General features: G+C 33.9%; 1 protein-coding gene and 1 non-coding gene across 7 annotated transcripts in view; both read right to left on the bottom strand.

Annotated features, from left to right (window-relative positions):
* AP1G1 (adaptor related protein complex 1 subunit gamma 1) overlaps window positions 1-27777 on the bottom strand; it is an 89411-nt gene that overhangs the window by 25334 nt on the left and 36300 nt on the right. For all 6 annotated transcript variants that reach the window (XM_072967682.1, XM_072967681.1, XM_072967683.1 and 3 more), the window contains 11 exons: window positions 17489-17613; window positions 13381-13522; window positions 11561-11657; window positions 9992-10068; window positions 6748-6843; window positions 6202-6282; window positions 5902-6000; window positions 5068-5123; window positions 3882-3995; window positions 1418-1558; window positions 650-704 (listed from right to left, as the gene is read on the bottom strand). In XM_072967682.1, coding sequence (XP_072823783.1) covers window positions 650-704; window positions 1418-1558; window positions 3882-3995; window positions 5068-5123; window positions 5902-6000; window positions 6202-6282; window positions 6748-6843; window positions 9992-10068; window positions 11561-11657; window positions 13381-13522; window positions 17489-17613 — 1083 coding nt within the window. The remainder of the gene's footprint in view (window positions 1-649; window positions 705-1417; window positions 1559-3881; window positions 3996-5067; window positions 5124-5901; window positions 6001-6201; window positions 6283-6747; window positions 6844-9991; window positions 10069-11560; window positions 11658-13380; window positions 13523-17488; window positions 17614-27777) is intronic.
* Window positions 3509-3594, bottom strand: LOC116281976 (small nucleolar RNA SNORD71). Its single transcript, XR_004191450.1, has one exon. It is a non-coding gene; the product is annotated as a small nucleolar RNA SNORD71 (small nucleolar RNA).

Genomic DNA, 27777 nt, shown 5'->3' with positions numbered 1-27777 from the left:
GAAAAAGGATTTATGTATGTGAAGAGATATATTTATGTATGTACGTATATATGCCTGAAACGTTATGTTGCACACCAAAAATTGACACAACATTGTAAACTGACCATACTTCAACAAAAGAAAAGAAAACTTTCCAATAATACCATATTCAAAATAAAACCCAAACTCCTGTGAGGCCTTATATAACCTAGTCCCTGCATCAAGCCTACCATTTTCTGCCTCTCTCTACTGGCTTCGCTGGCCTTCTTGTTGCTCTCCACGCAGGTCAAGCTTGTTGCTACCTTAGGACTTTGCAACACTTGCTGTTCCCCCTGATCTGAATACTCTTCCCCCATATCTTTGCATGGCTCCTCATTTCACCAAGTTCTCTACTCAAATGTTACCTCCTCGGAGTGACCTGCCCTGACTACTCTAGGATACCTGGCCCATTGCCCCATCTCCTATCCTCCTTTGCCATCATTATAGTCCCTTATGCTGCTTTAGTATTGTTCATAGCATTTTCTCCTGCCTTACAGGATAGTACATATTTCCCCATGACTTTCTTATCAACCCCACTGGAACATAAGCTTCATGAGAACGAGGGCTTTGTCTGCCTCATTAACAGACACATTCAGCAGTTAATACACGATGACTTAAAAAAACTACTTACCGTTGTCAGAACACGCATAATTGTGTCTATATGCCACCGTTTGGAAGGTGCATACCTGAGAAAATAATGGCAGCAGGTGAAAAAACTGGAACCCGTAAACCAAGCTCTGCTCAGAGACTTTCAAAAATCCTGTCCTACAGTCTTTTTCAGGTTTACTGGTTAAGTACTTATATATGGATATATTTCACTTTCAAAACTAGCAGCATCTCATTTCAAAGGGTAATGAAATGGTACATAGTCAAATTCAGATGTTTCACATAATAAATACAATATGAGTTGCTGAGTTGAGAACTGCAAACTCAGAAAAATAACCCATAGTCAGGATAGGAGAGGAGAGAGAAGATAGGGAAATAAAGGGACTGTTCCCAGACCCAGGCAACACCAGGACTAGAAACTTTTTCCCTTAAATTCACAGTAGAAGAAATAATCATACAACCAAAATCTTGAGGTGTTTCTCCCTAAAAGTTTAATAGACCCACAATTCAGATGCTTTAACTTTCTACTCTCTTCATTAAAAAAGTGTCATAGAAGAGAGGTTAAAAACTAGATCAAGAAGGAGATCTTATAAAAGGGAGATTTTTTTTGGTTTTAGCATAATGCTTAACATAAAGACTGACTAGAATGGCCTTCTCAAAGCTCATTTCTAATGGGAAGTATGAAACAAACGTTACATGTTTAAACATATTTATAACATTTTCCCCATGTTTTAAAGATGCTCTCAAAAAAGTTCCAAGCTTTTTAATCAATAAATGTAAAATTTAATCTTACTTTTCAGCAGCAAGGAAGATTCCAGATGCACAGTCTGCTTTAAATTCTGGCTCACATGAATCCAGAAAATAAAGTAATTCCTTCATCATTCCTCGGATATTATTCCCATTTACCAGGGCAAAACTTAATTCCATTGCACGCCTTACAGGACGGGGGAGGGAAAAAAAAGTTATGATATATAGAGTGGGAATGAAGCAAATACCCAGATATGTTGTCTCTGAACACCAAGCACTAGTGGATGTATTGATGTCCTTGCATGATCTTCTAATCCCAATCTTTGCACACAAGATAACCAAAGTTATCAGTTATTTGAATCTTCATTCAATACTTTTCTTCAAAAACCCTCAAGAGATACACTACTAACAACCAAAAATGCAGTTTGGGGTCAACAGTCTATTCTATGAAGCTGCAATTTAGAATACTTAAAAGGCTCAAAAAGAGAGGCAAGAAACTTATTATCCAATGATAATACCTCTCTGCATCATTCCTTTAAAATGTGATATAAAGTCACCATACTCTTCTATATCCACTTCAGTCCAAAGATCATGTAACATAGTTCACATCAAAAGGTATATAGGAAATCAGAATAAAAACAAACATTCAGAGCTAAGTGAAATAAATCAGACAGAGAAAGACAAATACAGTATGGTATTATTCATATGTGGAAGTTAAAAAAGCTAAATGCACAGAAACAGAGACTAGAATGGTGGTAACTAGAGTCTTGGGGTGGGAGAAATGGGAAGATGTGAGTCAAAGAGCACAAACTTCCACCTATAAGATGAATAAGTTCTGGAGATCTAATATACAAGCATGATGACTACACTTGTATTATATACTTTAAGTTGCTAAGAGAGTTGATCTTAAACACTCTCACTACAAAAAAGAAATAATTATGTGGTATGATGCAGGTGTTAACTAATGCTATGGTAACAATCATTCTGCACTATAGATAAGTGTACATCTTAAACTTACACAATTATATTTCAATAAAGGCTGGAAAAAAAACTGAAAGGGAATTAAGGGCCATGAAAAGGAAAAAAGGGTATGTGCTATGAGAAAACAGGAGTTTCTATAGCTGCCTATCAAATTTGGCAAATTTGACACATTTAACATATAAAACTTGTAAGATTACTATATACATCTTTTTATATTTGGTCAATAATGTCAAACGTGCATACAAACTGACTTTCAAAAATACCAACTCAATAAGTAAAAAATACTTTCATCTTAGTTAATCTATAAGGAACAAAAATTCAATCCTTACAGAAATGCAGTAATAGCTAATTCTTATTAGTGCTTAAGTACTTTACATTTCCAGTTAATCCTGCATAACCTTTGAAGTGGGTGCTCTTATAACCATATTTTACACATGGGACAATTTAGGCATAGAAAGGCTAAGTAACCAGACCAAGTTTATTAAGGGCAGGATTTGAAATGAGGCCTTCTGGCTCCAGAGTCTAAGTTTCTACTATGATATAACCTGTCAAAGGTTTTACTTTTGAAATGCAAAGCCCAGCAATGAGCCATGAGAAACAATACAACAGAAGTCAGGAAAAGTCTGATTTCTATTCCCAGGTCTGCCATGTACAAGGGTTAAGGTTTAGCATAAGTCATTTGATTCCTTTGGGACTGTACTGTAACTAATCTGTTATTGATAATAGAAGTAACTGCCTTGTTTCTCTTACTGGCTTGCTCTGAGAACCAACCAAAAGGGTACTTATAAATCCTTGCAAAGCACTATGTGAAAGTTGTTACTGAGTCTAGGTCTTATCTGTAGCTTGCCAAAGCACTTAGCACCTGTTCTCTGTAAATAAAAGGAACTCAATTATCGATAAATGTTTGTTAAGTGAATGGTTTCAGAGATCATTTCAAATTTAACTTTTTCTGGATTTGAACATACAACCAAAAGTTAACTGAGGCCAACTATAATTAAGTTTTACAAACACCTACAGTTATTCTAAAAAGAGAAATGGTAGAGTTACTCTATCTGCTCTTTGAAGGTGCTATGTGCTGCCAGAGTCATTACTAGATGCACTGTTCTAAGAAACACGGCCACCTCCAGTATCTTGGGGCATAAGTACTGTGAGAAAACGTGTGCTGTCAGCAATTTGAGTTTCAGCATTGTGATAAAACACTCAGCCGATGGATCACTCTGTATTTTCATCCTCCAACACACAGAACACAGTACCTCTGTTAAGTAAACATTTGCCAGCTTATCTGTACCTGTTTTATTTATCAAAGAACCAAGGACAGCTTCGGTGTGCACTTAAGCATTCCTTATTGGCCTCCTTCAATGACCTAAACTTCTCCCTGTCAGTCCTTCCTTAAACAGGATTTATTCTGCAGTGTTCATCTGTGAAAATAATGACTAAATACGTAAATGTCAAGATTCTCCCTCTCAAAACTATATAAATTTATCAGACGGAGTGCAGGGGGCATTGCAGAACTTTCAATAATCTTTTACCGTTTTATTGAGACATCCAAATCTTTTAGACAGTCCACAATTGTGCTTCTGTGTCTCTGTACTGCATTATGATCTGTCTGCACAGTCTTCAACAAAGATGTCAAAGCTACATATCTGAATGAAACAAAGTCGAAGAAGAACAGAATTAAAATATAAAATTCAGGATAGTTCTCAGCTTAATGACAAAGAAGATGTCCAATAACTAAGGAAAAGCATATATTTTTAAATATTTAAAAGACAAGACAGAGATAGTGAGTAAAATCAAAACACTTTAAAGGCATAAAAAACAGTATAATCTACAGCAGTGGTGACCAGAAGCCTTGGATTTAGATTTGCATTCATGGTCAAGTCCATTTAAATTTCTAAAAGTGATAAACTCAATTCTTTCAAACCCTTTCAAATAGTACAACAAAATAAGCATACTTTTTTATGTCTTTTCAGGCTGCCTGAGCCCCAAAATGTAAGAGGAAATGATTTCAATTTTACCATTTATATTTTCTCTGCTTTTGTTTGATACCAGTAGCAAAACTGCCCCTAAAAAAATACAAGTTTAAGATCCAAGTATTTTCTTCTGGAGAAGATAATTCAGTGTAACATAATGATTATTTCCACATTTTTTCAAGTTTAACACAATAAGATTAAAAGATAATACTGTTAAGTTCATCTACTTAAAAAAAAAAAAAAACCTAGCTGGAGTTCACACACATGTTCCAGGTTTGCAACTGAAATGCTATCTTTTTCTTTTTAATTTAGAGCAGGTGTCAGCAAACTACAGCCTACCTACAAAACCCAGCTCTCTACTGTCTGGTTATGTAAACTAATCTTTATTGGAATACAGCCACACTCATCATTTACACAGTCTATGGTTGCTTTTACACCAAGAGGCAGAGTTGAGTAGTTGCCAGAAACTCTAAGACCCATGAAGTCTAAAATACTGACCATATGGTCCCTTATAGAAAAAGTTTGCTGACTACTAATGCTAACAATATAAATAGGACTAAAAATTAAGTCATGAGGTAAATCCTCACATTCTTATCAAAACAGTTTTAAGATTAGACTAAAAATAAAAATCCTGAGCTGAAGTTCTAGATATGTCACTCAATACATGTGTGATCTTGAGCAAAATCACTCTTAAAAACAATGAGTTTATAATACCAAGATACAAGATATTTTTCAGTTGACTTACCTAATGTTCTTGTCATTGTTCAATAAGAAACGACCCAGGATATTTATGGCTAGGACCTATAGAGAAATAACATGTTAAAAATTTAGGAAAATTAAATATCTATATTGTTTAAGGATCATTTCCTGGCCTCTGATGGGTAAAAACTATATAGAAGTGGTAGTTGGTACCTCTATAGATTGCTAGTAAAAAAAAAATTTTTTTTCTGAAGGTAAACTCATAACCATATTCTATTTCAACAGTAATTGCTGAAAGGTTGTTTTAAAGTGATTATATATTGTTAGTAGAAAAATAATACTGGTACAGCCTCATTGGAGGAAAATCTGGCAATAATTATAAACACTTAAAATGAAAATATATCCTCTACTTAAACAATTTCACTTCTAGGAATTTAGTTGACAAATATACTTGTATATATGTACAAAAATCTGCTGCAACATTATCTGTAATCACAAATGATAGGAGACATCTAAGTGTCCATTAATAATAGCAAACTTGCTAATTGTACTGAACATATATGATGTCTTGTCTTGTTTGAAGTGATGAGCCCAACTCAAATCATGGTTCTAATAAAAGCTTATTCAGAAATATATCCTTCACTCAACATTATTTATATATCTAACTATACCTAAGATCTTCCAAATTTCATTATAATCAATATGAAGCCTTCAGTGGAGGAAGCAATACTTCAGATACCGAAAATACAGTATATATGTATGTATACATTCTGCATCATTCTTTCTTAAATTTTATTTCCAAATGGAATTCATTTGCAAAATCCAAGTCAATTATTTTAAATAAAATGTTTAGAGAGAAGAAAAGATTAAAATGACTTACTCGCAGTCCACTCTCTGACTTAATATCCATGATAGTCAAAACCGTTTCATAAAGAATAGCATTTCCTACATTTTTACTAGTCTCCGTATTAGTGGCAACCTGAAAAGACACAAAGGGTGTTACATAAATGATAAAACAATGTTCCCTCCAAAATATCTGGAGGTAACAAGAGACATTTTATGATTGATTACAACCACCAATGAGGAAACAAATAAAAACTGCTCCATATAACCACAATCATTCTACTCTCTGCTGTACTAAAATGAACACTTACTATAGTGCAAGCTTTGGTCTACTCACCTGTGCTAATATATCATTCATAGCTTCACTTGAGTCATCATCATTTCGTCCTAAAATTCTTAATAACCGCAAAATTCGTACCTAATGTACAAAATATGACAAATGTCAACAAATTCTGTCTGGCACATAGGAATTTTGCTTGGTATGAAATTCAAATAACTTAAATGAAGTCTTAGATCCCATTAGAAATGGTCAAAATTCAAACAGAAGAATTTTAAACATTATCTTTAGAGAAGTTATATATGGTTCTATGTCTCAATGAAGTTACTAGACAACAACCCACACTTCAATATCCCACAGCCAAAGGATAGCAACACCTCCAGAGCTGTATAATGCTAAAATAAGTTTCTATGCAGTATATGATTCTGACTATTACAACTACAATTTTATCCTATTAATCAAATATAGAATTGCATCACTATACATTTATTAATGCAATTAGTTTAATCAATTAATTACCACAACTCTACCCAATACAAACATAAGAGGAAGGAAACAATTTATTTCAAAATATATCATACATGCAAACTTTTCTTTCATCCTCACCTGCAAAAAGGGGTCACTGATACCAGAAACATCATGTTCTGGTGAATATCCGGACATGATGAGGTTCTTTAGAATACGAACTAATTGGGGCACGAGCTGCAGGGAAGAAAGATGCATCAAAAAACAGTGAACATCAAAGAATTTCTCATGAATAGGCAGGTAATTTGGCTTAGAAAAAGGGTGCAAGGGTCTGAGTCCAAGCAAATTCTACTGACACAATATACTAGTACATTGTTGATGTTTGCTAAATATAACTTAGGAGTATTTTGGCCAAGAACTCAAGAAGGAATATGTATGTTATTTGAATTAAAAGCAAACCAGACATTTTTACTACAGAGTTATATATGCAAAGATACCACAAATAACAGTAGGTAAGAAAGCCTATGAGAACCAAGTAAAACAGATGTCTATGGGGCATTCCTACTTCCACAGAACTTGACATTCTTAGGTGGCAAAACATGTTCAGTTTTTATCCATGTTTTATCCAAAACATGTAGATACAAAATGTTATCACACCCAAAATACTGGTGATTTTATTAAAATTATAGTTTTAAAACAAACTATCTCAAATAGAGAAAAAATTCTCTCCTCTTAAGACATAACTAGTCATATCATTCTCTAACAAACAACAAAGAATACAAAAGCCTCCAACACTGATCAATGGAAAAGACATATGAAAAATTGTATCTTTCACCGTAGGAAGATTGCCAGGCCATTAATAATCTCTTTTCCCTACACTTAATGCATATAACACAATTTTTGGTAAAATTTAATTTCAGCACCTAATTATACAGTTGTTGCTTGTCTTATTTTAACTGAGGAAATTATACACTCCTTATGGTCAGAATTCCCTTCTTCTCCTTCCTTTACTCTCCCGATTAGAGTCACAACACATAGTCGAGGCAATTTTATTAACAAGCAGAACTTAAAGACGCTTTAAATATTGTCATTCATTTCATTCTGCTGATTAATCATTTAATTTTTAAAACTTATTTCAAAATGTTTGCCACAATAGGAACTTCTCCAGTCTCCAACTACAAACTCACTTTAGCTTTATAAACAACTCTAATCACCTAAAATTAAAAAAAGAAGTGTCCAAAGCAAACTGAAACACATCTCCTTTGGAGGCAATCAGAACAGTCCCAACTTTGTTGCAACCCAATTACTTTTTTCTCATCGTACTGGGACTCTGTCCCCTCCCCACTCTCCAGTTCTAAAAGGAGATCAAGACTGAAATAAAAGCCAAGCTGTGCCCAAGGTATGCACTCAAAACATTCACAACATTAAGTCTACTGCCAAATACAAAACAACAGAACCTGTGTGAATTTAAATAAGTTTGGCCACAACACTTCAGAACTAAGGGATTCCTAAGAACTAAGGGATTCCTAAATCACTTAAACAAAAATCTGATTTGGACAACTCCAAGATTAAAACAAATCTAAGTTATAAAGACCTGGAAATTCTAAACAGAATCCTCATTAAATCTGTCAACTGTGGGCAGATTCGTATTAGAGGTCAGAGTAATATAACAGTATAAACTGCATTAAAAATGTAATAAAACCTGGATAATCTAGTTACCAAGCTCTACACAAAAAGTAGCTTGCCTTGTATACTTCCCAATGGTCTACTTTTTTGTACTACATGTATGTATCTTTAATAATTTTTAAAAATCTGGTTTCTTTCTTGGAGAAGTCTTTCTTCAGCTACTAAATTCAGAAATTGTTTTATTTACTGCCAAAAAGACCAGCACACCACATAAGATCACCCTGCGACAAAAAGTACAAATGTCTAAGTGTTCAGCATACAAACTCTTGGAATCCAGTTTTATCTTTCAGACAAAAATGCAAGTTACTACAACTGGTGACAAGACAAACAAAGTAAGATGACAAAGGGAAAGGCTGCAGCCATGAAAATCAGTTGATGCCCGCCCACTCTACCTCAAAAAACTTATAATATTCCAAAACTTCAAGGCAAGATCGAGTGCAAGTTAGGGGCAAATAAAAGCTCTAAGTCTGAATGGAAAGCTCAGAAGTACACATAGCGTTCTTTAAAGGAGGTTACGCACACGTGGCTCTAAAACATCTACTTCAAAAAGAAGCAGTGTTCGGTGTCAAGGCTCCAAACTGATCTGGAATTGCCATCACCAGTGTCACTGGGAAACTGCTCTAAGTTTCTCAAGGAAAGGCAGAGAAGGAGGCTTACAAATCAGGAAAGGCTGCAACTGAAATCCAAGGCTGACTTTGGAGTCAGGAGTTTAAGTGACAAGACAAAAACTGGACTAGGGAGTTAGCCAAAAATGCTAGGACAAATAACTCATAGTATTAAGCACAGCTTCAGCATTAGTATATTTTTTAAAAGCCACATTTGTGGATGGATACACAAAAGCTACTAAAGACCTAATGCCAGCATGCACCATCTAAAAGAGGGTTAATTCTTACCTTTTCATTCTAACATACAGCAGGATTCCAAACAGACAACAGGAACAAAACATACAAAGCAAGCATTAGGGACAGATACGGGCCTCATACTATTTTATAATAATTTAATCAAGACACGAACATCTAAGGGTGGGGGGAGAGCCCCAAAATAGAGCTGCTATTAGAGCTTCATCAGGTCTAAAGTACAAAGTAAGCCCATTTATGGAGCAATCAGCACCCTATAAAAGGAATTAAATGCATGTAATTACCCAAAGAATAGTCTTTCTCTGAGTTCTCCTTACTAGTGCCTTCTAAAAGTAAGTGGAGAAAATTTTTGTTTTAGAATGCTATAAGGGAGGGAGGGACTTAATAAAGCTAGAGACTTCCATCACCAGAGTCACCACAGCCTAAAATGAATAATGGTGGACCCTGGGTTGGGTAAAAGTAATGTCAAATTTCAGTTTGCAGGTTTCACCTTTGAAAAAAGGGAAATTACCTGCCTTAAACACACACACACACACAATTCCTGTTTGTAATCTGACCTCAGGTTACATTTCTTAAGTTCACTGTGAAAACAGCAGACAAAGCACATGAGAGATTGGTATGTCTGCCAGCAATGAGAGAAGACTTCTATCATGAAAGGGAAAACACTGTACTACTGCCAGTCTTATATGACTAACTCTGGCTTCCAGCCCTACCACACAGCAGAGCTGGTTAAGTCCTTTACTCAGCTACATAGCCTCCTTTCAAGAGAAAATTCATAAGTGAATTTTTCAGGAAAATCATTTTCAATCAAAAAAGGCTCAGATGTACAGAATGGCACCTACCTTTCTGAAATGCGCAAGCATGTCTGGGCTTCGCTCACACATTTCTGTGAGGAGGACTACAGATGTGTGAAGGACACCTGAAAGAAAAGAGGCAATGAAAACTAAAAATGAGGCTATATTATTCAAATTCATAGAACAGGGCTTTGAGTTCTGAAGGTCAATTCCAAAAGGGTAACTGCTACTTTTATTTTTTAATCTCTCAAAGAATCTAAGCATTGAGGTGAATACAAAGAAGGTATTAATAGACGCCTACTGATTTAACACTGGTAGTCAGTCAAATCCAAATATTCTAAACAGTTACGTGACCAAAATAACTGTTAAAAAACGGTAACTAATATACGCCTTTGAGAATATCCACAAAGACATGCTCAGAGTCAATATAAACTGGGCATTATCTGCTCCATACTTAATAAGCTCTTAGATGAGTTTTGATAGATATTTCAGGAGGCAAAAATCTTATTAAGATTTTAAATTTCCAGATACAATATATCAAAATATATCAAAAGGTAATTGTGAATGACAAAGTGAATTTGCTTGTTCAAGAGTGAGTGAAGAGGACACTACTGAATTCATCTACAAAACAGAAACAGATTTGCAGATATAGTAAACAATCTTATAGTTAATGGGGGAAAAGGGGTGGGAAGGGATAAATTTGGGAGTTCGACATTTGCAAATGTTAGCCACTATATATAAAAAGGGATTAAAATTTCTTCTGTATAGCACAGGGAACTATATATTCAATATTTTGCAATACCCTTTAATGAAAAAGAAATATGAAAACAAACATATGTATGTATATGCATGATTGGGACATTGTGTTGTACACTGGAAATTGACACATTATAACTGACTATATAATTCAATTTTTTTAAAAAAGTGAGTGAAAAGAATCTCACAGTAGTTTTCACTAAACAATAAATAAGTGCTCTAAACATTCACTTGTTCAACAAGTACATTTTGAGGCTTCTAGGCACAGGACTGCATTAATCAAATTAAATACACATTATCATTTTCTCTCTTAGCATTTAGGACACATGAATTTTCTTCACTCAGAACTTGTTTCACTGACTTTAAAATAAGAATAAAATGTTCATGAAAGAACAGCTACATTCCATTTAATTCCTCTCAAATTTTATATAAATACATCTGAGCACACCTTACAAATTCCTATTACAAGTAACCTAAAAGGAGTTACACAAATCTTACAGTACTGTAGCAGGCAATAAAAACATAACTTTTCCTTCTAATATAAAAAAGGTTTTACACATGAAAATCAAGGCTAGGATCATTTCTAATTACAATGAATATTTACTTAATATAATACTTTTAATGTAGTAAAAGAAGGCCAAAAATGAAAAATAAGTTTCCTGTAAAGGAATCAATCTCTAATTATAAAAGTAGGATATTAGAGTAGAAGAGAGATTCAACCCATTGGCCCTTCCTGGAAAAAGTCCCAAGCACAGTAAAAAGGCAAGTCCACTGCATGAGACAGAAGGTCAACACTGCCTGAAGCCTTTTCTCTCCTCCCTTCTACCTCAGTACTTCATGGATGCATCCAAATCACATTACCATGGTTCTTTTCATTCAATAAATTTTTTGTTGCTGGTAAAAACATCTCCATAAGTTCAGGAACCTTCCTGATGACATGAACAGCACACAGTGCTGCCTATAAAAAACATAAAAAAGACAAGATTTATTTCAATTAAGTGAGGGCAGCCAATCTTAAAAACAACAAAATTTTATCAACTAGTTCATCTACATGAAAAAAGAAAGGAGTTAGACATCAGATTTATTATTTATTATTATCAGATTTATTATTTATTAACTGGTTAGGGCTTTCCAATTTATTGTATTGCATTAATGAGAACTTCTAGTTCACCTGTCTCTTCGGTCATATACTGCCAAATAAGTGGACAAAAACTTTCTAGTCTAGGCCATGGTTAACATGAATTTATCAAATATGTTAAACATAACTTATGTGGAGTTTTGCTAAGTAAAACATTTTCGTCCGTGATTATCATTCTTCTTAATAAGAAGTCCAAAAGGTTTTACAGAAAAATTATGCAACTGAAAGATATATACCACAGATGCTTTAAATCTGCTGTTACTTTTAATAATACCATACTTTCCCCACTTCATTCTCTGACATTAAGAAAATCACCTGAAAGATACTTCGCTAGTATCTTACTTATTTAGCTAGTCTCTAATGAAGAAAAGATGGTCTTAGCTTGTTCACAGAAAAGAAAGGGACATTCAAAGACTGATTTAGGTTACCCGCCCAAAGGAACCATAACTACTATTTGTTGGAGGAATATCATGAAAGTTTAGATACATTAACAAGAAAAGATTTTAGCTAATTCTTCTCATGCTACAGTTGGGGAAAACAGTTTTTCCCCCTAACCTGCAGGGTTATTTTATTTAATGAAATAATTAACTTTCTGAACAAGAGCAGCCCACACACTCTTTAAAAGAAAGAACTGGCTTCAGCCTGTAGCTATCACTAACAGTGTGTGATCCTAGAAAACAGCCTACTAGCCCTTTCAACAGCCCTGTTTCACACCATTAATACAAAGGCACAATAAATGCCAAGTGGACGGTATTATGTATTCACTTCTTAGAGTTCTAAATTTTATACCCTTTGTTTATGAAGGTTTTAGGATTCAAGCACAATAAAATAACAAAATGTTTATATCAACACATAAAAACAGATAAGAGAATAAGATCACTGTCTTCCATTACTATTCAATTTAGATACACCAATTTTAGAAAGTATGTTCTAAATCATTCCCTAATAATTATCTAGGTCCCAACGGAACTGCACTTCCAAGATCCAAAGGCACTAATACAAAGACATGGGCACTAAAAAAAAATTCGGAAAGATCTGTTCATTATCACTTTGTTCAATATTGTTTAGAATCAGGTAATTTAGGAAGTAATTAGGTATGCCATCTAGGACCCAGTAACATTTGTTTATAAATCACATTTCCTTGAAAAATGAGGAATTAAGAGAATTAAAGTGTTCACAATTACTTATAAATTGGAGAGTTAAACAGCAATTTAAAAAATCACCTCCAAAATTAGTATAAAAACAGATTTTGGCAGGAGGGTATAGCTCAGTGGTAGAGTGCATGCTTAGCATGCACGAGGTCCTCGGTTCAATCCCCAGTACCTCTGTTAAATAAATAAACCTAATCACACCTCCCCTCACCAAAAAAAGAGATTTTGATTTATAAACAGTTGGTTCATATATAATCATTTAACATACATTTACTGCACAGAGAAAAGATAAGTTACATTATCATTAGAGATTTCAAAAATGAACAATTTGCCTTCTCATCTCCATAAAGTCCCTAATTCAATCGCAGACATCTGATTTCACTGAAAGTTACCTTTTTTCTTAAGTAAGAGTTGGAGGTTTTTAGGAGTTTCTCTACCTCTCCTGCAAGATCTCTGCACATCTCTGAGGAGCCCATGCAGCCAAGGGTACACAGTGCCAGCCCCTGTACATATTGCGTGCTATGATTTAGATCACTACAAAAGAAAAAAGAAGGTAGACATGAAAACGCCCTGCCCGGTGCTCCCATAAAGAAGCTTCACAATCTAATGAGGTAGCTCTGAATGATTCATGGTCACTTCAATAAGGAAAATAACAGGATTAGTTTTGAAAAAGTGTTTATTCTCACTTTATTACAAATTATAATACAATAAACTGACTGACAGTCTATCCTACATGCTTGCAACTCAATGTTTCCAAATACCAAAGCAACAGAAACTGGACAGCATGCTATTGGTTGGATGTCAAAAGACAACTCTCTTTAGAAAACTCAGTAAACCACTGAAAGTAAAAACTAGCAATGACAGAAATATGAAGCACAACTGTACCTTTAAAAGACCTATAATATGCACTACTACTAACCACCCATTAATCAAAACCTTAAAAAAAATCAGAAAATACAAGCTCTACTGCTAGAGCATTTAAGATGACTTAAACATCTTAACAGAAACACTCAAAAATCTTTGATCTTATGGTATAGTATTAACTTTGATGTTATATTAACTTACGTTTTTATTCATTCAAAAGAAGAAAAACAGTAACTAAAAAACAGCTAATTAAACTAGCTTTAACAAACTAAGCTAAATGTTTACAGTGAGGCTTATTATCTAGGGATACAGATACACAAAATTTATTTCTAACAGGCACTGATTACTCACAAAATTATTTCTAAACCAGCCAGAAAGTACACTTTCAGAAAAGCTGAAATATTAAAAGCTTGAACCAGTAAATTCATCTGTATATTATAATCAACTCTTACTATTCAGAAGCTGAATTATTATTTGAGTTATGTTACTTCTACAAGTTTTAAGAGCATTTTAGACTGCTTTAGTTCAGTGGTTCTCAAACTGTGCTTAATGAATCTCTGGAAGTTCACAACATTGTATTAGGGAGTCCATGAGATACAAACTATTTTCACAGTACTAACTCACTGTTTGTCAGCTTTATCACTATTTGCACTGATGGTACAAAGGCAGTGATGGAGAAAACCCACACTAGCACATTAGCACAAATCAGAGCAGTGGCACCAAATTGTACTAGGAGTCACTGAATTCACTGCCACACACTTAAAGTGAAAGAAGGAAGTGAGGGAGGGTGGAAGGGAATTTCATTTAATACTGTCCATGACAAAGTAGTAAAATGATTGGTTTTACCATATCTTGACTCTTGAGGGCATATTTTTTAATATTGTGTGATGAAATGGAAAGTATGCATAAAGTACTTCTGATGCATACTGAAGTGGCAATCTCAGAGAAAAGCACTTGTGTATTTGTTTTACTTGCAAGCTAAACTATGAACTAGCTGCTTTTAAAATAAACATCATTTTTATTTGAAAAATAACTGACAGACAACTATAATTATTAAGATACAGGTTTTTGACAGACATTTTCTAGAAGAAGAGCCAAGTAAGCCTATCACTTCAAGAGCAACAAGTGGCAATATGTGTTGCCAATGATAAAATCCAAGCTTTGAAGTGAAAATTAGAATTTTGGAATATTCGCATTGCCATCATGAACCTTAGGCAAGATGTTTAAATAACATGCATGGGTAAAAGATCCATTCAAAGAGTAAGACAGATTAATCGGTTTTAATATAACAAAGTACCAAACTTCACTGATAAGGTTTCTGACTCCACGTTATAACTAACCCTTAAGAAACTACCACCTGTGGCGTTTTGGTATAGTACACAGAAGACTGCCCATAATTATGTGAATGGCTGTTAAAGTCTTCTTACTTTTTCTAACTACATTATCTGTGAAAGGCTAGACTTTCTTCACAGACTTCAATAAAAACATAATATAAGAAGCTGAATGCAGAAGCAAATATGTCTTAATGTCTTCCATTGAGCTAGACATTAAAGAGGTTTTTTTTGATGTAAAATAATGCCATTCTTCTCACTGAATTGTTTTGTTTTGTTTTTTGTTCTGGAAAACAGTATATTTTTCATTAAAAATTTTATTTATGTTAACATGTAAAAGGTTCATTAATGGTAATTTTAAATGAATAAATGGTTTTAGTCTTCCCTATAAAACAAAGAAAGGAACAGAAGGTAAAGTGTAAATCAGTCGGGTTTGCTACTTTCCACCAATGTGCATATTTAAGACAAGAATTACTGGTAAAACAAAACTTAACTATGGCTTTACCAGTTAGGGTCCTACTTCCTAAGAATATTTAGTTGGCTTTTCATTCATTTTTCAATGATTAAGAATATTTGTATAATGTAAGCTCTTAAAATATCATATACAATTTTTAAAGATTTAATTCCAAGATATAAAATCTTAGGGTTCTTCTAGGCCAATGAACAACAAGATAAACATTTGTTATTAAACATAAAAACTGCTGGTACACTATTAATACCCTATAACACAAACAAAATTTAAAAAAACCACAAATAAACAAAAAATTCCATTCATTAACAGATTTTAAAAAAAACAAAACTGAAAACAAACAAACAAAAAAACCTGAATGATCCGAAGTCCTTTAATGGAGCTTACACTGAAGTGCCAGATCAATTCCCAACTATTAGTAGTTCTCTTCTAAATTCACTTAGGGCTTGATTGGGTCTCATTAAAATTAAACACAAATATTTCTTCTTTGCCTACATACCTCATTTTTCAATTTTTATCAAATTACAAACCTATGCTTGAGTTTGGTATTAACTCTCTAGTATAAACTTTCTGCTAGACAGAACTGCCAAATTATCAGCATGTGACTGAAGGCTTGAGTAATAAGGGCAGCAGAGCATACAAGAACAAAAGTCAAACTCTCAGAGGCCCGTCCAGAGTAAATGTACAAAACCACACTCAACATCTAGAATGTAACCTCCATGACACCACGGATTTCTGTCCAGTTTTGTTCATTCTCCATCCCCAGAGCTTCCAACAGCTCCTGACATAGAATACGCATACAATAAATAATTGTTGAATAAATCAATCAACAGTATTTTCATTATCAACATTTATTTCAAGGCCAAAGAAACCAAGATTCTCCCAAATTAAGTCAGAGACTCAGTGTGTTTACATGATACTCTCTATAGTTACAACCAAATCATAATTCTCATTTTGGAATTTTTCATCATCCATCAGGAAATTTCCAATAAGAACACTATTTAACCACAGCAAAATATCACAGTTCAATGTCTACAAATCTGATCACCTATATCTCCCTGCTGCTTCTTTCTGTCAAATACAGAAATACTATAAGTGAAAAAGAAATCTAAAAAAGGAAATTAAACTGACAAACCAAAACCAAATCAAAACAAATCAAAAAGTACCTTTAACCAATAAGGCCACCAAAACTCCCATAACTTTCTAACAGAAATTCATTATAAGAGGGATGCTGAGAAGAACTGTTAATGCCCTACTTGCAGGTCCTCTTACTCCTCCTGAACAGCAAGTATTCCTCAGTTTCTAAGGTAAATACAAAACTGGACTAGTAGATCAGTGAAGTACCTGTTAGAGAAAAAAGGACTTAAAAAAATTCACAGGGCTAAATATAATTCCACACAGCTGAAATCAGGGATTAGACTGTTGACAAACAAGACCTCTCCTTTTCACCTTTAAATGGATTTGTTCAGAATATACACTGGTAATTACTAAACAAATACAATGGTTCACTATTCATGGTATTCAAAAAACATATAAGGAAACTCAGATTTACCAATGCTTTTTCCATAATATGAAAACTCAAATGCTTATTTCACTGCTAAATTGTTCCTATGACTCAAGATGTACAGCAATACCTTCATTTAGTTAAACTAACCCCTACCAAAGTTTTAATCCTGTGCTTAGCCTCTTTACATATAAGCTACAGAATCAAAAGTAATTCAAATATATTCTAGACAGCAAATACAAAAAACAACAAATAAAAGCTTTTGATGTCATATTATAAAAAAGATCTAAAGGTACAAACTAGATATTAGAAGAAAGAAAGGTAAGACTTACTTCTTGATACAGTTGGTCATGAGAAGATGGACATCTTGTCTTTCATCTAACAGCAGCATTGCCCCTAAATACCCAATGCGTTTGTCTGTGAATTTTTGAGAGGCAATAAGCTTGAGGCACTCCAACTATAAATTTTTTTAAAAGGAAAAGAAAAAAGAAATTAAAAATCTGCTACCACAATCAGGAAAGCAATGTTTTTAACCCACAGTCAATGGATAACTAAAGTAAATAGATATAACCTGTATCATCAAACCACCTAAATAAAAGGCAAAGATTTTAAAATCTTTTGCTATCTTGATAGTAGTAATCAAGTTCTGGAATGGATCATCTTGTCAACAGTCCTATGGTATTTGCCACCCAAGTATTCTGTGATGTTTATGTTAGATATACAGATTCATATAAACATAAACTACTAAAGTATTAGAATAAGATATTAATAAACTCTATTCCTAAATTACCTCCCAGGTTATGTTAAATGAGCACAGAAGTTATGTGTATATTTAAGGTCCAGTTCCTATTTTGAATATCAAAAACTCAATAACTGAAAATATACCAAAGTGCCAAACACAGTCCTAAACATCAGGAATGTACAATTGAAGAGAAGACAGACAATAACCAACATCAACAGAATGTGGAAAGTGCTACATTTAGGGCTTGAACCAAGTACAATGAGGAAGTGAGGTTTTAGGAATCAAATACAGAAGGAAACAAACAAACGAAAAAAGCCAGAGGAAAACTCAGTAGTGAAATTAAACTAAAGTGTTTTATATGATTTCTTCTTTACATAATTCTTCTTTACACAATCCTCAAAGCTTAAGAGTCCCTGCAGTTTTTTGTTTTTTTTTAACAATAGCCAAGACATGGAAACAACCCAAGTGCCCATCAACAGACGACTGATTTAAGAAGATGCAGGTATGCAAGGCAATAGAAATAAAAGCAAAAATAAATAAATAGGACCGAATTAAACTTAAAAGCTTTTGCACAGCGAAGGAAACCATAAACAAAACAAAAAGACAACCTACAGAATGTAAGAAAATATTTGCAAACAATGCAAATGAGAAAGGCTTAACTTCCAGAATATACAAACAGCTCATACAACTCAGTAACAAAAAAACCAAACAACCCAATCAAAAATGGGCAGAAGACCTAAACAGACATTTCTCCAATGAAGACATACAGATGGCCAACAGGCACATGAAATGATGTTCAATATTGCTAATCACTGAAGAAATGCAAATCAAAACTACAACGAAGTATCACCTCACACCGGTCAGAATGGCCATCTTTAAAAAGTCCACAAACAATAAATGCTGGAGAGGGTGTGGAGAAAAAGGAACCCTCTCACACAGTTGGTAGGAATGTAATTTGGTGTAGCCACTATGGAAAACAGTATGGAGATTCCTTAAATACTAAAAACAGAGTTACCGTACGATCCAGCAGTCCTACTTCTGGGCATATATCCAGTGAACACTCTAATTTGAAAAGATACATGCACCCTGAGGTTCATAGCAGCACTATTTACAACAGCCAAGATATAGCAGCAACCTAAAAGTCCATCAACAGATGACTGGATAAAGAAGTGGTATTATACAATGGAATATGACTCAGCCATAAAAAAAGAATGAAATAATGCCATCTGTAGCAACATGGATAGACCTAGAGATTATTATACTAAGTGATGTAAGTCAGACTGAGAAAGACAAATATATGATATCACTTATATGTGGAATCTAAAAAAAAAAATGACACAAATGAACTTATTTATAAAACAGAAACAGACTCACAGACATAGAAAACAAACTTATGGTTACCAAGGGAAAGCGGACAGGGATAAAATAGGAGTTGAGAATTAGCAGATACAAACTACTATACATAAAATAGATAAACAACAAAGTCCTACTGTATATATAGCACAGGGAACTATATTCAATAGCTTGAAATAACCTGTAACAAAAAAAAAGAATATGAACAAGTATATATATGTATAACTGAATTAATATGCTGTACACCAGAAACTAACACACATTGTAAATCAACTGTACTTCAATAAAAAATAAAGTCCTTGTAGTTAAACAGTTTGTCTCTCTACTTAGCCTTTCTTGAACATCATAATCACTTTAATATACTTTATTATTTTACATCTTGACTAACATGGAAGAGGCCAAATAGTCCCTCCAGGGCAGTGGATTTCAAAGGGTGTACACATGTTGGACTTCTCAAGAGTTTTTCAAACTATGCTCCCATTTAGAATCACTACATTCCAAGGAAAGGGGCTCAAACACAGACCAGTGTACACAGGAATGCAAGATCATGTGAGACTACTTCCCATATAAATTTGCCTATGAGTTTGAAAGTCAAACTGAGGAAGGTAAAAGAGTTTACAAATAAAATTGTTTCGAGCTATTTAAAAATTGCTCTCTCAATGTACCTACAACACCTAAAGGTTGTGAGATGACTATTCTATCATGAGAAAGTCAAAGAAGCATCCAAGGGAGAATAACCAGGATCCAGAGGAAAACTAAAATGCCTCTCAGATCGACAAAGATTATGTAACAATCCTTCCCTTCCTTCTACACATTTAATTTAAATTTCAAAAAAAATTTTCTCAAATACAAGATGATTATAGTCATTCTTGCAATGTCAGCAGAAAAAGTACAGCTGAGGTGAATAAGAAAATCAGGAGTTAGAATGTTATTAGAAAGATCTTCTAGTATTCCTATTTAATCATTCTATAAATAAATATTTTAGCAGTGAAAAGACAATGTTCTAAGAATCAGGTATCACTAAAATTTTATCATCCTTATTGAATCATGCTCCTAGCAAACACCAAGCATTACACAGATAAACTACCCAAAATTTTTTTAGTAAGATGAACTAGTGACAAGGACATACTCTTAGGCATTACTATTACTTCATATTTTTAGAGGTCAAGTTTTAAGATAGTCACATTAAAGTTATCAGTTATTGGTGAGTATAATTTGTTGTTTTTTTGCAACAGTTGTTAAAACTTACCTAAAAACTAAATAGCAAAAACAAAAGCTAAAAGTAAAGAGACAGATACTAAATTAATTCTTTTTTAATATTTCCCAAAGTACAGTGGTTTTGTTTCTAGGCTGAGCATTTTTTGGGGGGGGGGCAACAAACTTGAGGGGAAATACAAGACTGTATGACTGGAAATGCATCTGAAATATATCCTCCAGTGAAGGATTAACTAACTCTGATCAAACATTAGTTACACTTACATAGCAGTGGCCAGCAATAGTGCTCAGAATGTACCATGTGTCATCATTCAGAGTTTTATCAAAGTTTTCAAATGTTTAAAAAGATGATCGGAGGGAAGTACAATGGGGTGTGCATAAATGTGAGGAGCAGGCAACCATTTTTGAGCAGCAATCACTAAAAACACAACTCAACACTTACATGAGTTACAGAAGAGAAACATGGAACCAATTAAATGTATTCACTCCTTAGATAACAACCTTCAAATTCATCTCAGTACTACTCCTCACTTAAACTACTTGAAAACTTGCTAACCCACAAACTTAGCTTTAAATCCACCATGAACAGTCCACTATCAAGTAACAGAAAACTTTTGCTTTTTTCCCGAACTCTGCAGGCCAAATTTGGGAAAAATATCTGCAACTCATTTCACAGATATGAAATCCTATACAACAGGATTCTACAAATTGATTTTTAAGAAGACCAACCACCAATGTAAAAATGGACAAAGAATATGAATAGACAGTTCAAAGAAAACAAAAATAATTCAAACATGAAATGAAGTTCAATCTCCTCCTAGAACAAATGCAAACCCAACTAGGTAAATTTATTTTAAAAAAATCATTGAACTGTACACCTGAAAAGGGTGGATTATACGATATGCAAAATATGCCTCAATGAAGTTATTAAAAAAGAAAAAGAAATGCAAATCAAAACCATACTGATACACTTTTTAACCTATTATGTTAGCAAAGATAAAGTGTTATAACGGTGGGGGGACATTAGTAATGGGAGTATAAACTAGCACAAGATGTAGTGAGAAAGATTTGATCTACCTAAATTACAAATGCACATACCCTTTGACTCAACAAAACCACTTTTAGGAATTTACATTGCATTTATATTCACACATGAGCAAAATAATGGAAAACATTCAATTGTAGTATTATTTTAAACAGTAAGATTGAAAGTAAATGTCCATTAATAAAACATCAGTTTAATAAATTATGATTCATACATATAATGGAATTCTACCCTGGATACACTATCATGAGCATATCAATAAAGCTGGAAAAAAGAACAATGAGGAAGCTCTTTATATACTGGTATGGGCTAATCTTCAAGACAGATTAATAACTGGACAATGCAAACAGTATGTTGTAATATATTTTGGGAAGTGGCGAGAATATATATATATATATACACATTGCCTGAAGATGTATAAAATGCCTCTGGAAGGACAGCCAAGAAATGGACACCATAAGCTGCTTATAAGGAGGGAAACTACGTGATTCGAAGAAGAGTTTTTTTTAATCTATTAAATTTTGCATCAGTGAACTGTTATTTATCTCAAAGATAAATAATATTGAGCTAGGAGGGGAAAAACTGCAGAATAAAGGGAATTTATATCTAAATTGAGGTTAGAAAAGTTAATACAATAATATTATTAAAATGGAAAAAACTGAAATCATTTGTTCCCCCTTCAAACTGAACAACATATATACCAAAAAACAACAAAACAGCATTTGAGTCTTGGAATCATTTCATGAAAAAGACTCTGAAAATTTTAAGACTAGAATCTTATGAAATATAACTCGGTAAATGGAAACAGTCTTTTTAAGATAACTTAAATTCAGAATACACAATTACTGTGCTATTCTACGTACCTGTGATGCTGCAGGGGTTTGTTAAGAAATACATTTCTTCTTTATTTCTAATCCCCCTGATGGCTATGCCTTTTTCTGCTAACAGTTATTTTGTATTCTTCACCTACTATCAATTTTTCCCTTAGCAACACTCTTAATATACTTGCTTATCCACAGCAACCTTCTCCCTGTCCCCTCACCTATCATCCCAAAGAGCAGACTGTGGTAACTCTTCGCTACTCACTGATTTTTTTATATTTACTTTCCAAGTGGTTTGAGACAGTGTGGTTTTGCTTTAATTTAGCAAGCTACTACTGTGTAACAACGCGATGTGTTCGTCATTCTCACTGATACATAGAAGGGGACGTAAAAGAAAAACAACATTTGGGTATTTATCATAAAGTATGATATATATACTGTGACAGTTATACACAAGCTACTGTGAAAACAAATTAGGAAGAGCACCGAATTCAGGTTAGAAACAGCAACAGAACATCAGAGAAAGGTTCCTATCTCTTCATGTAACACATAGTGGAATAGAAAGAAACCAATCAGTTAGAAGCTATACCTCTCTAATCACGGTTCTAGCTAAGAGAACAAAGCAAGTTGGCATTTCAACAACTTGGGCCTAGTTTCCTCATCACTAAGGTAACTGAGCCACATCATGGGAGACAGAGCTCTAACAGCTGTCCTGCACTCCCTGCCTACGAGGCAATAGTCACTAATTCTCTCCAGCTGATCCCTGAAGCAGCCTTAGAATTTTTCACAACAGAAGCATTCTAGACAGACATAAGCAACAAGCCTCAGGGACTAAAATTATCAGCCCCTTTTAGAACAAATACAGCGCCTTAAAAAGCGATTCCCTAACCTAACCAAAATCACCTGGGAGAGTTCTAGAAAGCATAAGTCACCTCCAGGATATTCTGATGAAGTAGATTTGAGGGAATGCCTGACAATTTAAATTTTTACATATTTTTTCTAGATGACTTTTACTGTTTCAGTTTCCTTTCAATTTCAAAGCATTTTTTAAAAAGAAAACTTTACCAAGTTTCTGGCCTTGTTATATTTTTCCAAAGCAAGTACAAGCACTGCCTTCCCCCCCACCCAAACATTGCCTTTTATCAACATTTAATTTGGTTGCCCTTTCGAAAAAAGCTGTACCCATTTTGCTAGCTTTTAGAATTTCCCAAAAAGGTCAAATGCACATATACATTTACTTTTAAATTTAACATTTGAGCTTTATGATGTGAACAATCACCCTGATGAAAAGATGCAATTAAAATATTATAAACATTAATGGATCCGCAACTGATTGGTTAGGTCTTTTAAAAAGTTACTTTTGGCAGGGCATGGGGTATATGGATCAGTGGTAGAGTGGGTGCTCAGTATGCAGGAGGTCCTGAGTTCAATCTCCAGTACCTCCCCTGACTCTCCACCAAAAAAGTTACTTTTGTTTCATTTTAATATTCAGAAATAACTTTCTAGTTTATACACATACACATTTTTGAAGAGGAAGATTGTAATTGCTTTACTACTATGTAGCCCGGCAACATAAAATCTATATAGACAGGAACCTGTTTTTCATTCTTTGGCAGAGGGAAAAAAGATTAACATTCCTATTGCACCCCATTTTTTTTTCCTCTTGAGGAAATTTATTATGAAATATTTCACTCAAAAATTCACAAAAATCACGTAACACTCATTTGACCCATGAACAAGCTTTACCAAATGGTAACATTTTGCCCTGTTTATTTTATTTAAAAATTTTTAATATTACTAATTCAATTGAATCCTTCTGCATACTCTGCCTCAACCCCATTTCCCTCTCTCCATCCCAGGAATAACCCAAACTCAAAATTCCTATTCATCATTGCCATGTTTTATGTCCTTAACTACACATGTAGAGACAACAGTTTAAACTTTATATATAAAGTTATCATATTGTGTTCCTGTTCTTTTCACATAACATCATTTGAGTATTACATCCAGACAAGAAGCTCTAATTAAGTCATATTCATTGCTATATAGAATCCCACATATGAATATACTACAACTTACCTACTCTTTTTGTGGACAGATTCTCTCCAATATTTTTCTATTAGAAACAATACTGCAGTGAACAATTATCCGTGTCTCTTTTTTTAAACAGACAAGGAGGCTTGATCAGATTCAGATTTATCACTTTCTATTTTCTTTTGATTTAGCAAATATACTTCATAGATGGTGGTATGAACTTTCATCAGGAGACATGTAATTATTTCTGGTGGTCGTCTCTCTTGTGACATCAGCAGCATTGATGATCATCTGGGGTTGCAAAATGGCAATACTCTATTTCCTCCACTGTTCATCTGTTACCTGAACTACTCCTCTAAGAAGCAAGTTCTTTATACATAGCACTGGATTATCTATAGTTCCTTCACGAGGAACTTGGCAATAATTTCTTTAGAAGGAACTACTAGTAATGAAAGGCAGGATAAATGTTTCTTTCTTTCCTTTTATTTGCCAGTTTTCAAATTAATGAGTCAGTCCCCTAGTATCCTTCAAAGATGACCAATGAAGTTTAAAAAATTTTATGATGAACTCACCGATATAAACTTACTCGGTATGTTTCAATTACAATTACAATTACAATTACAATTACTCTTCTTTTATTTAATCTCCAACTTTCTCATCTTGAGGCACGACAGCCTCTTCTGGTGGCTACTGAATCCTTTTAATAGGACCTCTGTAGTCCTTATAGATTTGACACAGTACAACAGCCCAAACTTATTTTGTGCATTTCCTGCCCCCCAATTTGGGATCAGCCATCTTTCCAAAGGACCTGACCCTTTTAGAGTAAAACTGTATTTGGAGACCACAATTTGAGCTTAAGGGTACTCAAGACCAGGGTGCTTACTATCACCACTTCTTTACAATATTGTACTATATGCACAGTGTAGTAAGGAAATAAGAAAGTGTTTAAGGATGGAAAAGGAAGGGAACTGCCATTATTTGCAGTACTATTAGTATATATTAGTAGTATAGTATTGACTATATGGAAATAATAGAGCTTACAGGGACTCACAGAACCAAGATCAGAAATGCTGTTAGGCAGATAAATAGACAAAAGTCAATTATATTTCTATATACCTACAACATACTCATCGACATTTTTAAAGAATGCTATTTACAACAGGAACAAGAGCTCCAATGAATCTATGCATAAATTTCACCAAGGATGTGTAAGACCTTATGGAGAACATTGTAAAACTTCAGAGAACCGAAGGAAGTAGACTGCTATATTGATGGAGGGGAAGACTACTGTAGACAGGTAGTTGGGTACAGCAGGCCAAGCTGGAAATGAGAAGAAACAGAGAACACATGCCCAGCCTGGAGAAGATTCCCAGGCTACTACTGCGATGCGAAAATGTGGCTCCAGTGTTGCCAAATCCTGACTTTCTAAGAGAAACTAAAAATCCAGATTTCTATGAGAAGTTCTTTAATTTTTATACGTTGGCAGCAAAATCAAAACCATTTTAAGCACGGTGCAAGGCAAACAAAACACATCTGTGGAAGAATATGGTCCCTGAGCCACCATTTTCTACCCTTGCAATCTACCCACTTCTTCAGATTCTCAACTTTATTTCTGGGTTGTGCTTAAACCAGACACTTGAAAGGTTACAAACTCTATAGGAAATCTATCACTGCTTTTGTTGTAAAAATGTTGAGGATACTGTCTCTTCCATTACTAAGCGACTCCTAAACAAAAGACCCATGAAAGAAGATCTCTTTTAGAGTTCAATGCTTTTAAAAAAAATTTTGCTTGCTGTCCCTGAGGAAATGGTAAAATCGGTAATGTCTGACAGTTCTTTATGTACAAAACATAATCATTTAACACTTTTAATTTAATTAATCTTCAGAATGACCCTATAAAGTATTAGGATCATCCCCATTTTACAGCCAAGGAAACAGAGACAAGAAAGATTAAAGATCTTGCTCAAAAATATACAGATAGTGAAGTTAACAAGGCCAGAATTCACATCCAGGCGGTCTGGTTCCTGCAGCTGTGCTCTTAAATTCTAGTAATAACAACCACATAACAATGTTTTTATTTTTCTTGCTTGAGCTGCCTCATCAACAGCGACTACACTGACTTTATGTTCTGAATTCTTCCTTCTCTTACCTCTTACTGTCTACTATTCTTTTTCTCTTTAAATAGATGCTGGTAGCTTATGCCATCTCAAATCCTTTATAACAACAAGGCAGAGCTAAAATAATTGAACAATTAATTAACTTAACTTAATGCAAATAGCTATTTACAGATTTAAACTAAACCCAAAGAATGAATAGGTTTCAGAGTTATACAAGATTGAATTTAATCCCCTCCCTAGTATTTACTAGCTGAGTGAATTTAAACAAGTTACTTAAACTCTGAATTTCAGTTCCCTCATCTATACCATAAGGATACTATCTACTTTATTGGTTTTATTGTAAAATTTAAATAAGACTTTTAAAATTTGGCTACTAGAAATTTTTAAATTACACATCTGATTCACATTTCTATTGGACAGCATCATACTAGATACTGCAGCAAAAAATAAAAAGAAACAGGTGAAATTAGTTTTAATAATACATTTTATTTAACCCAATATATCTAAAATATTATCATTTCAACAATATAATCAACATAAAAATTATTAGTCAGCTATTTTATGTCTTTCTTTTGTACTGAGGCTTCTAAATACAGTATGTATTTTACACTTACCGCACATCTCAATTTACATACTACATATCCACCAGAAATATTTGAACTGTATTTAGCTTTCATAAAGTTTACAGTTGATAAAATAGATTCACATACCCATGTTGTTTAAAACATATTCAAAAGTTTTCCAATAACCCCATCAAGTAACCCCCACCAAAATTTATTTTCCTTTAATATTCGCCTCAGTTGAACTAGCCACATTTCCAAAGGCTAATGACTACAAAGCTACTGGCTATCAAAATGAACAGTGCAGGTCTAACAAATAGAATGCAATGAAAGGGTGGCTGTTTTTACACATAATTAAATGAAAACAGCACTGCAATTCATATATGCAGGTGAGAGAATCCAGATACAAACCTTTTTGTGGGTCCTTATAAAGGAAATTCCAGTGGGCAGGGTACCAAATTACTGATATGGATAGGGCCATAACTTATTCAAATAGAGGAAATAGAATAAGGGCCTTAAAATTAGGATTTCTATTCCCACTCAGAAAAAACTATTTTTTAATATCAAAATTTTAGTACAGTTTCCTTCAGTAGTTAACACTTTCCACCTAAGAGTTAAACATTTTATCTAATTAAGTTCCAAAACACCCCAAAAATGCCACCTAGACAGACCTGGAAAGCCTATCTTCTTTAAACATGTCATAGAAATAAATCTTAAAAATAAATACAGAGAAA

The sequence above is a fragment of the Vicugna pacos genome, chromosome 9 (assembly GCF_048564905.1).
Source record: "Vicugna pacos chromosome 9, VicPac4, whole genome shotgun sequence".
Lineage (NCBI taxonomy): Eukaryota > Metazoa > Chordata > Mammalia > Artiodactyla > Camelidae > Vicugna > Vicugna pacos.
Note: the sequence above shows the minus strand (reverse complement) of the source record. Positions and strands in the feature narration are given on the sequence as shown.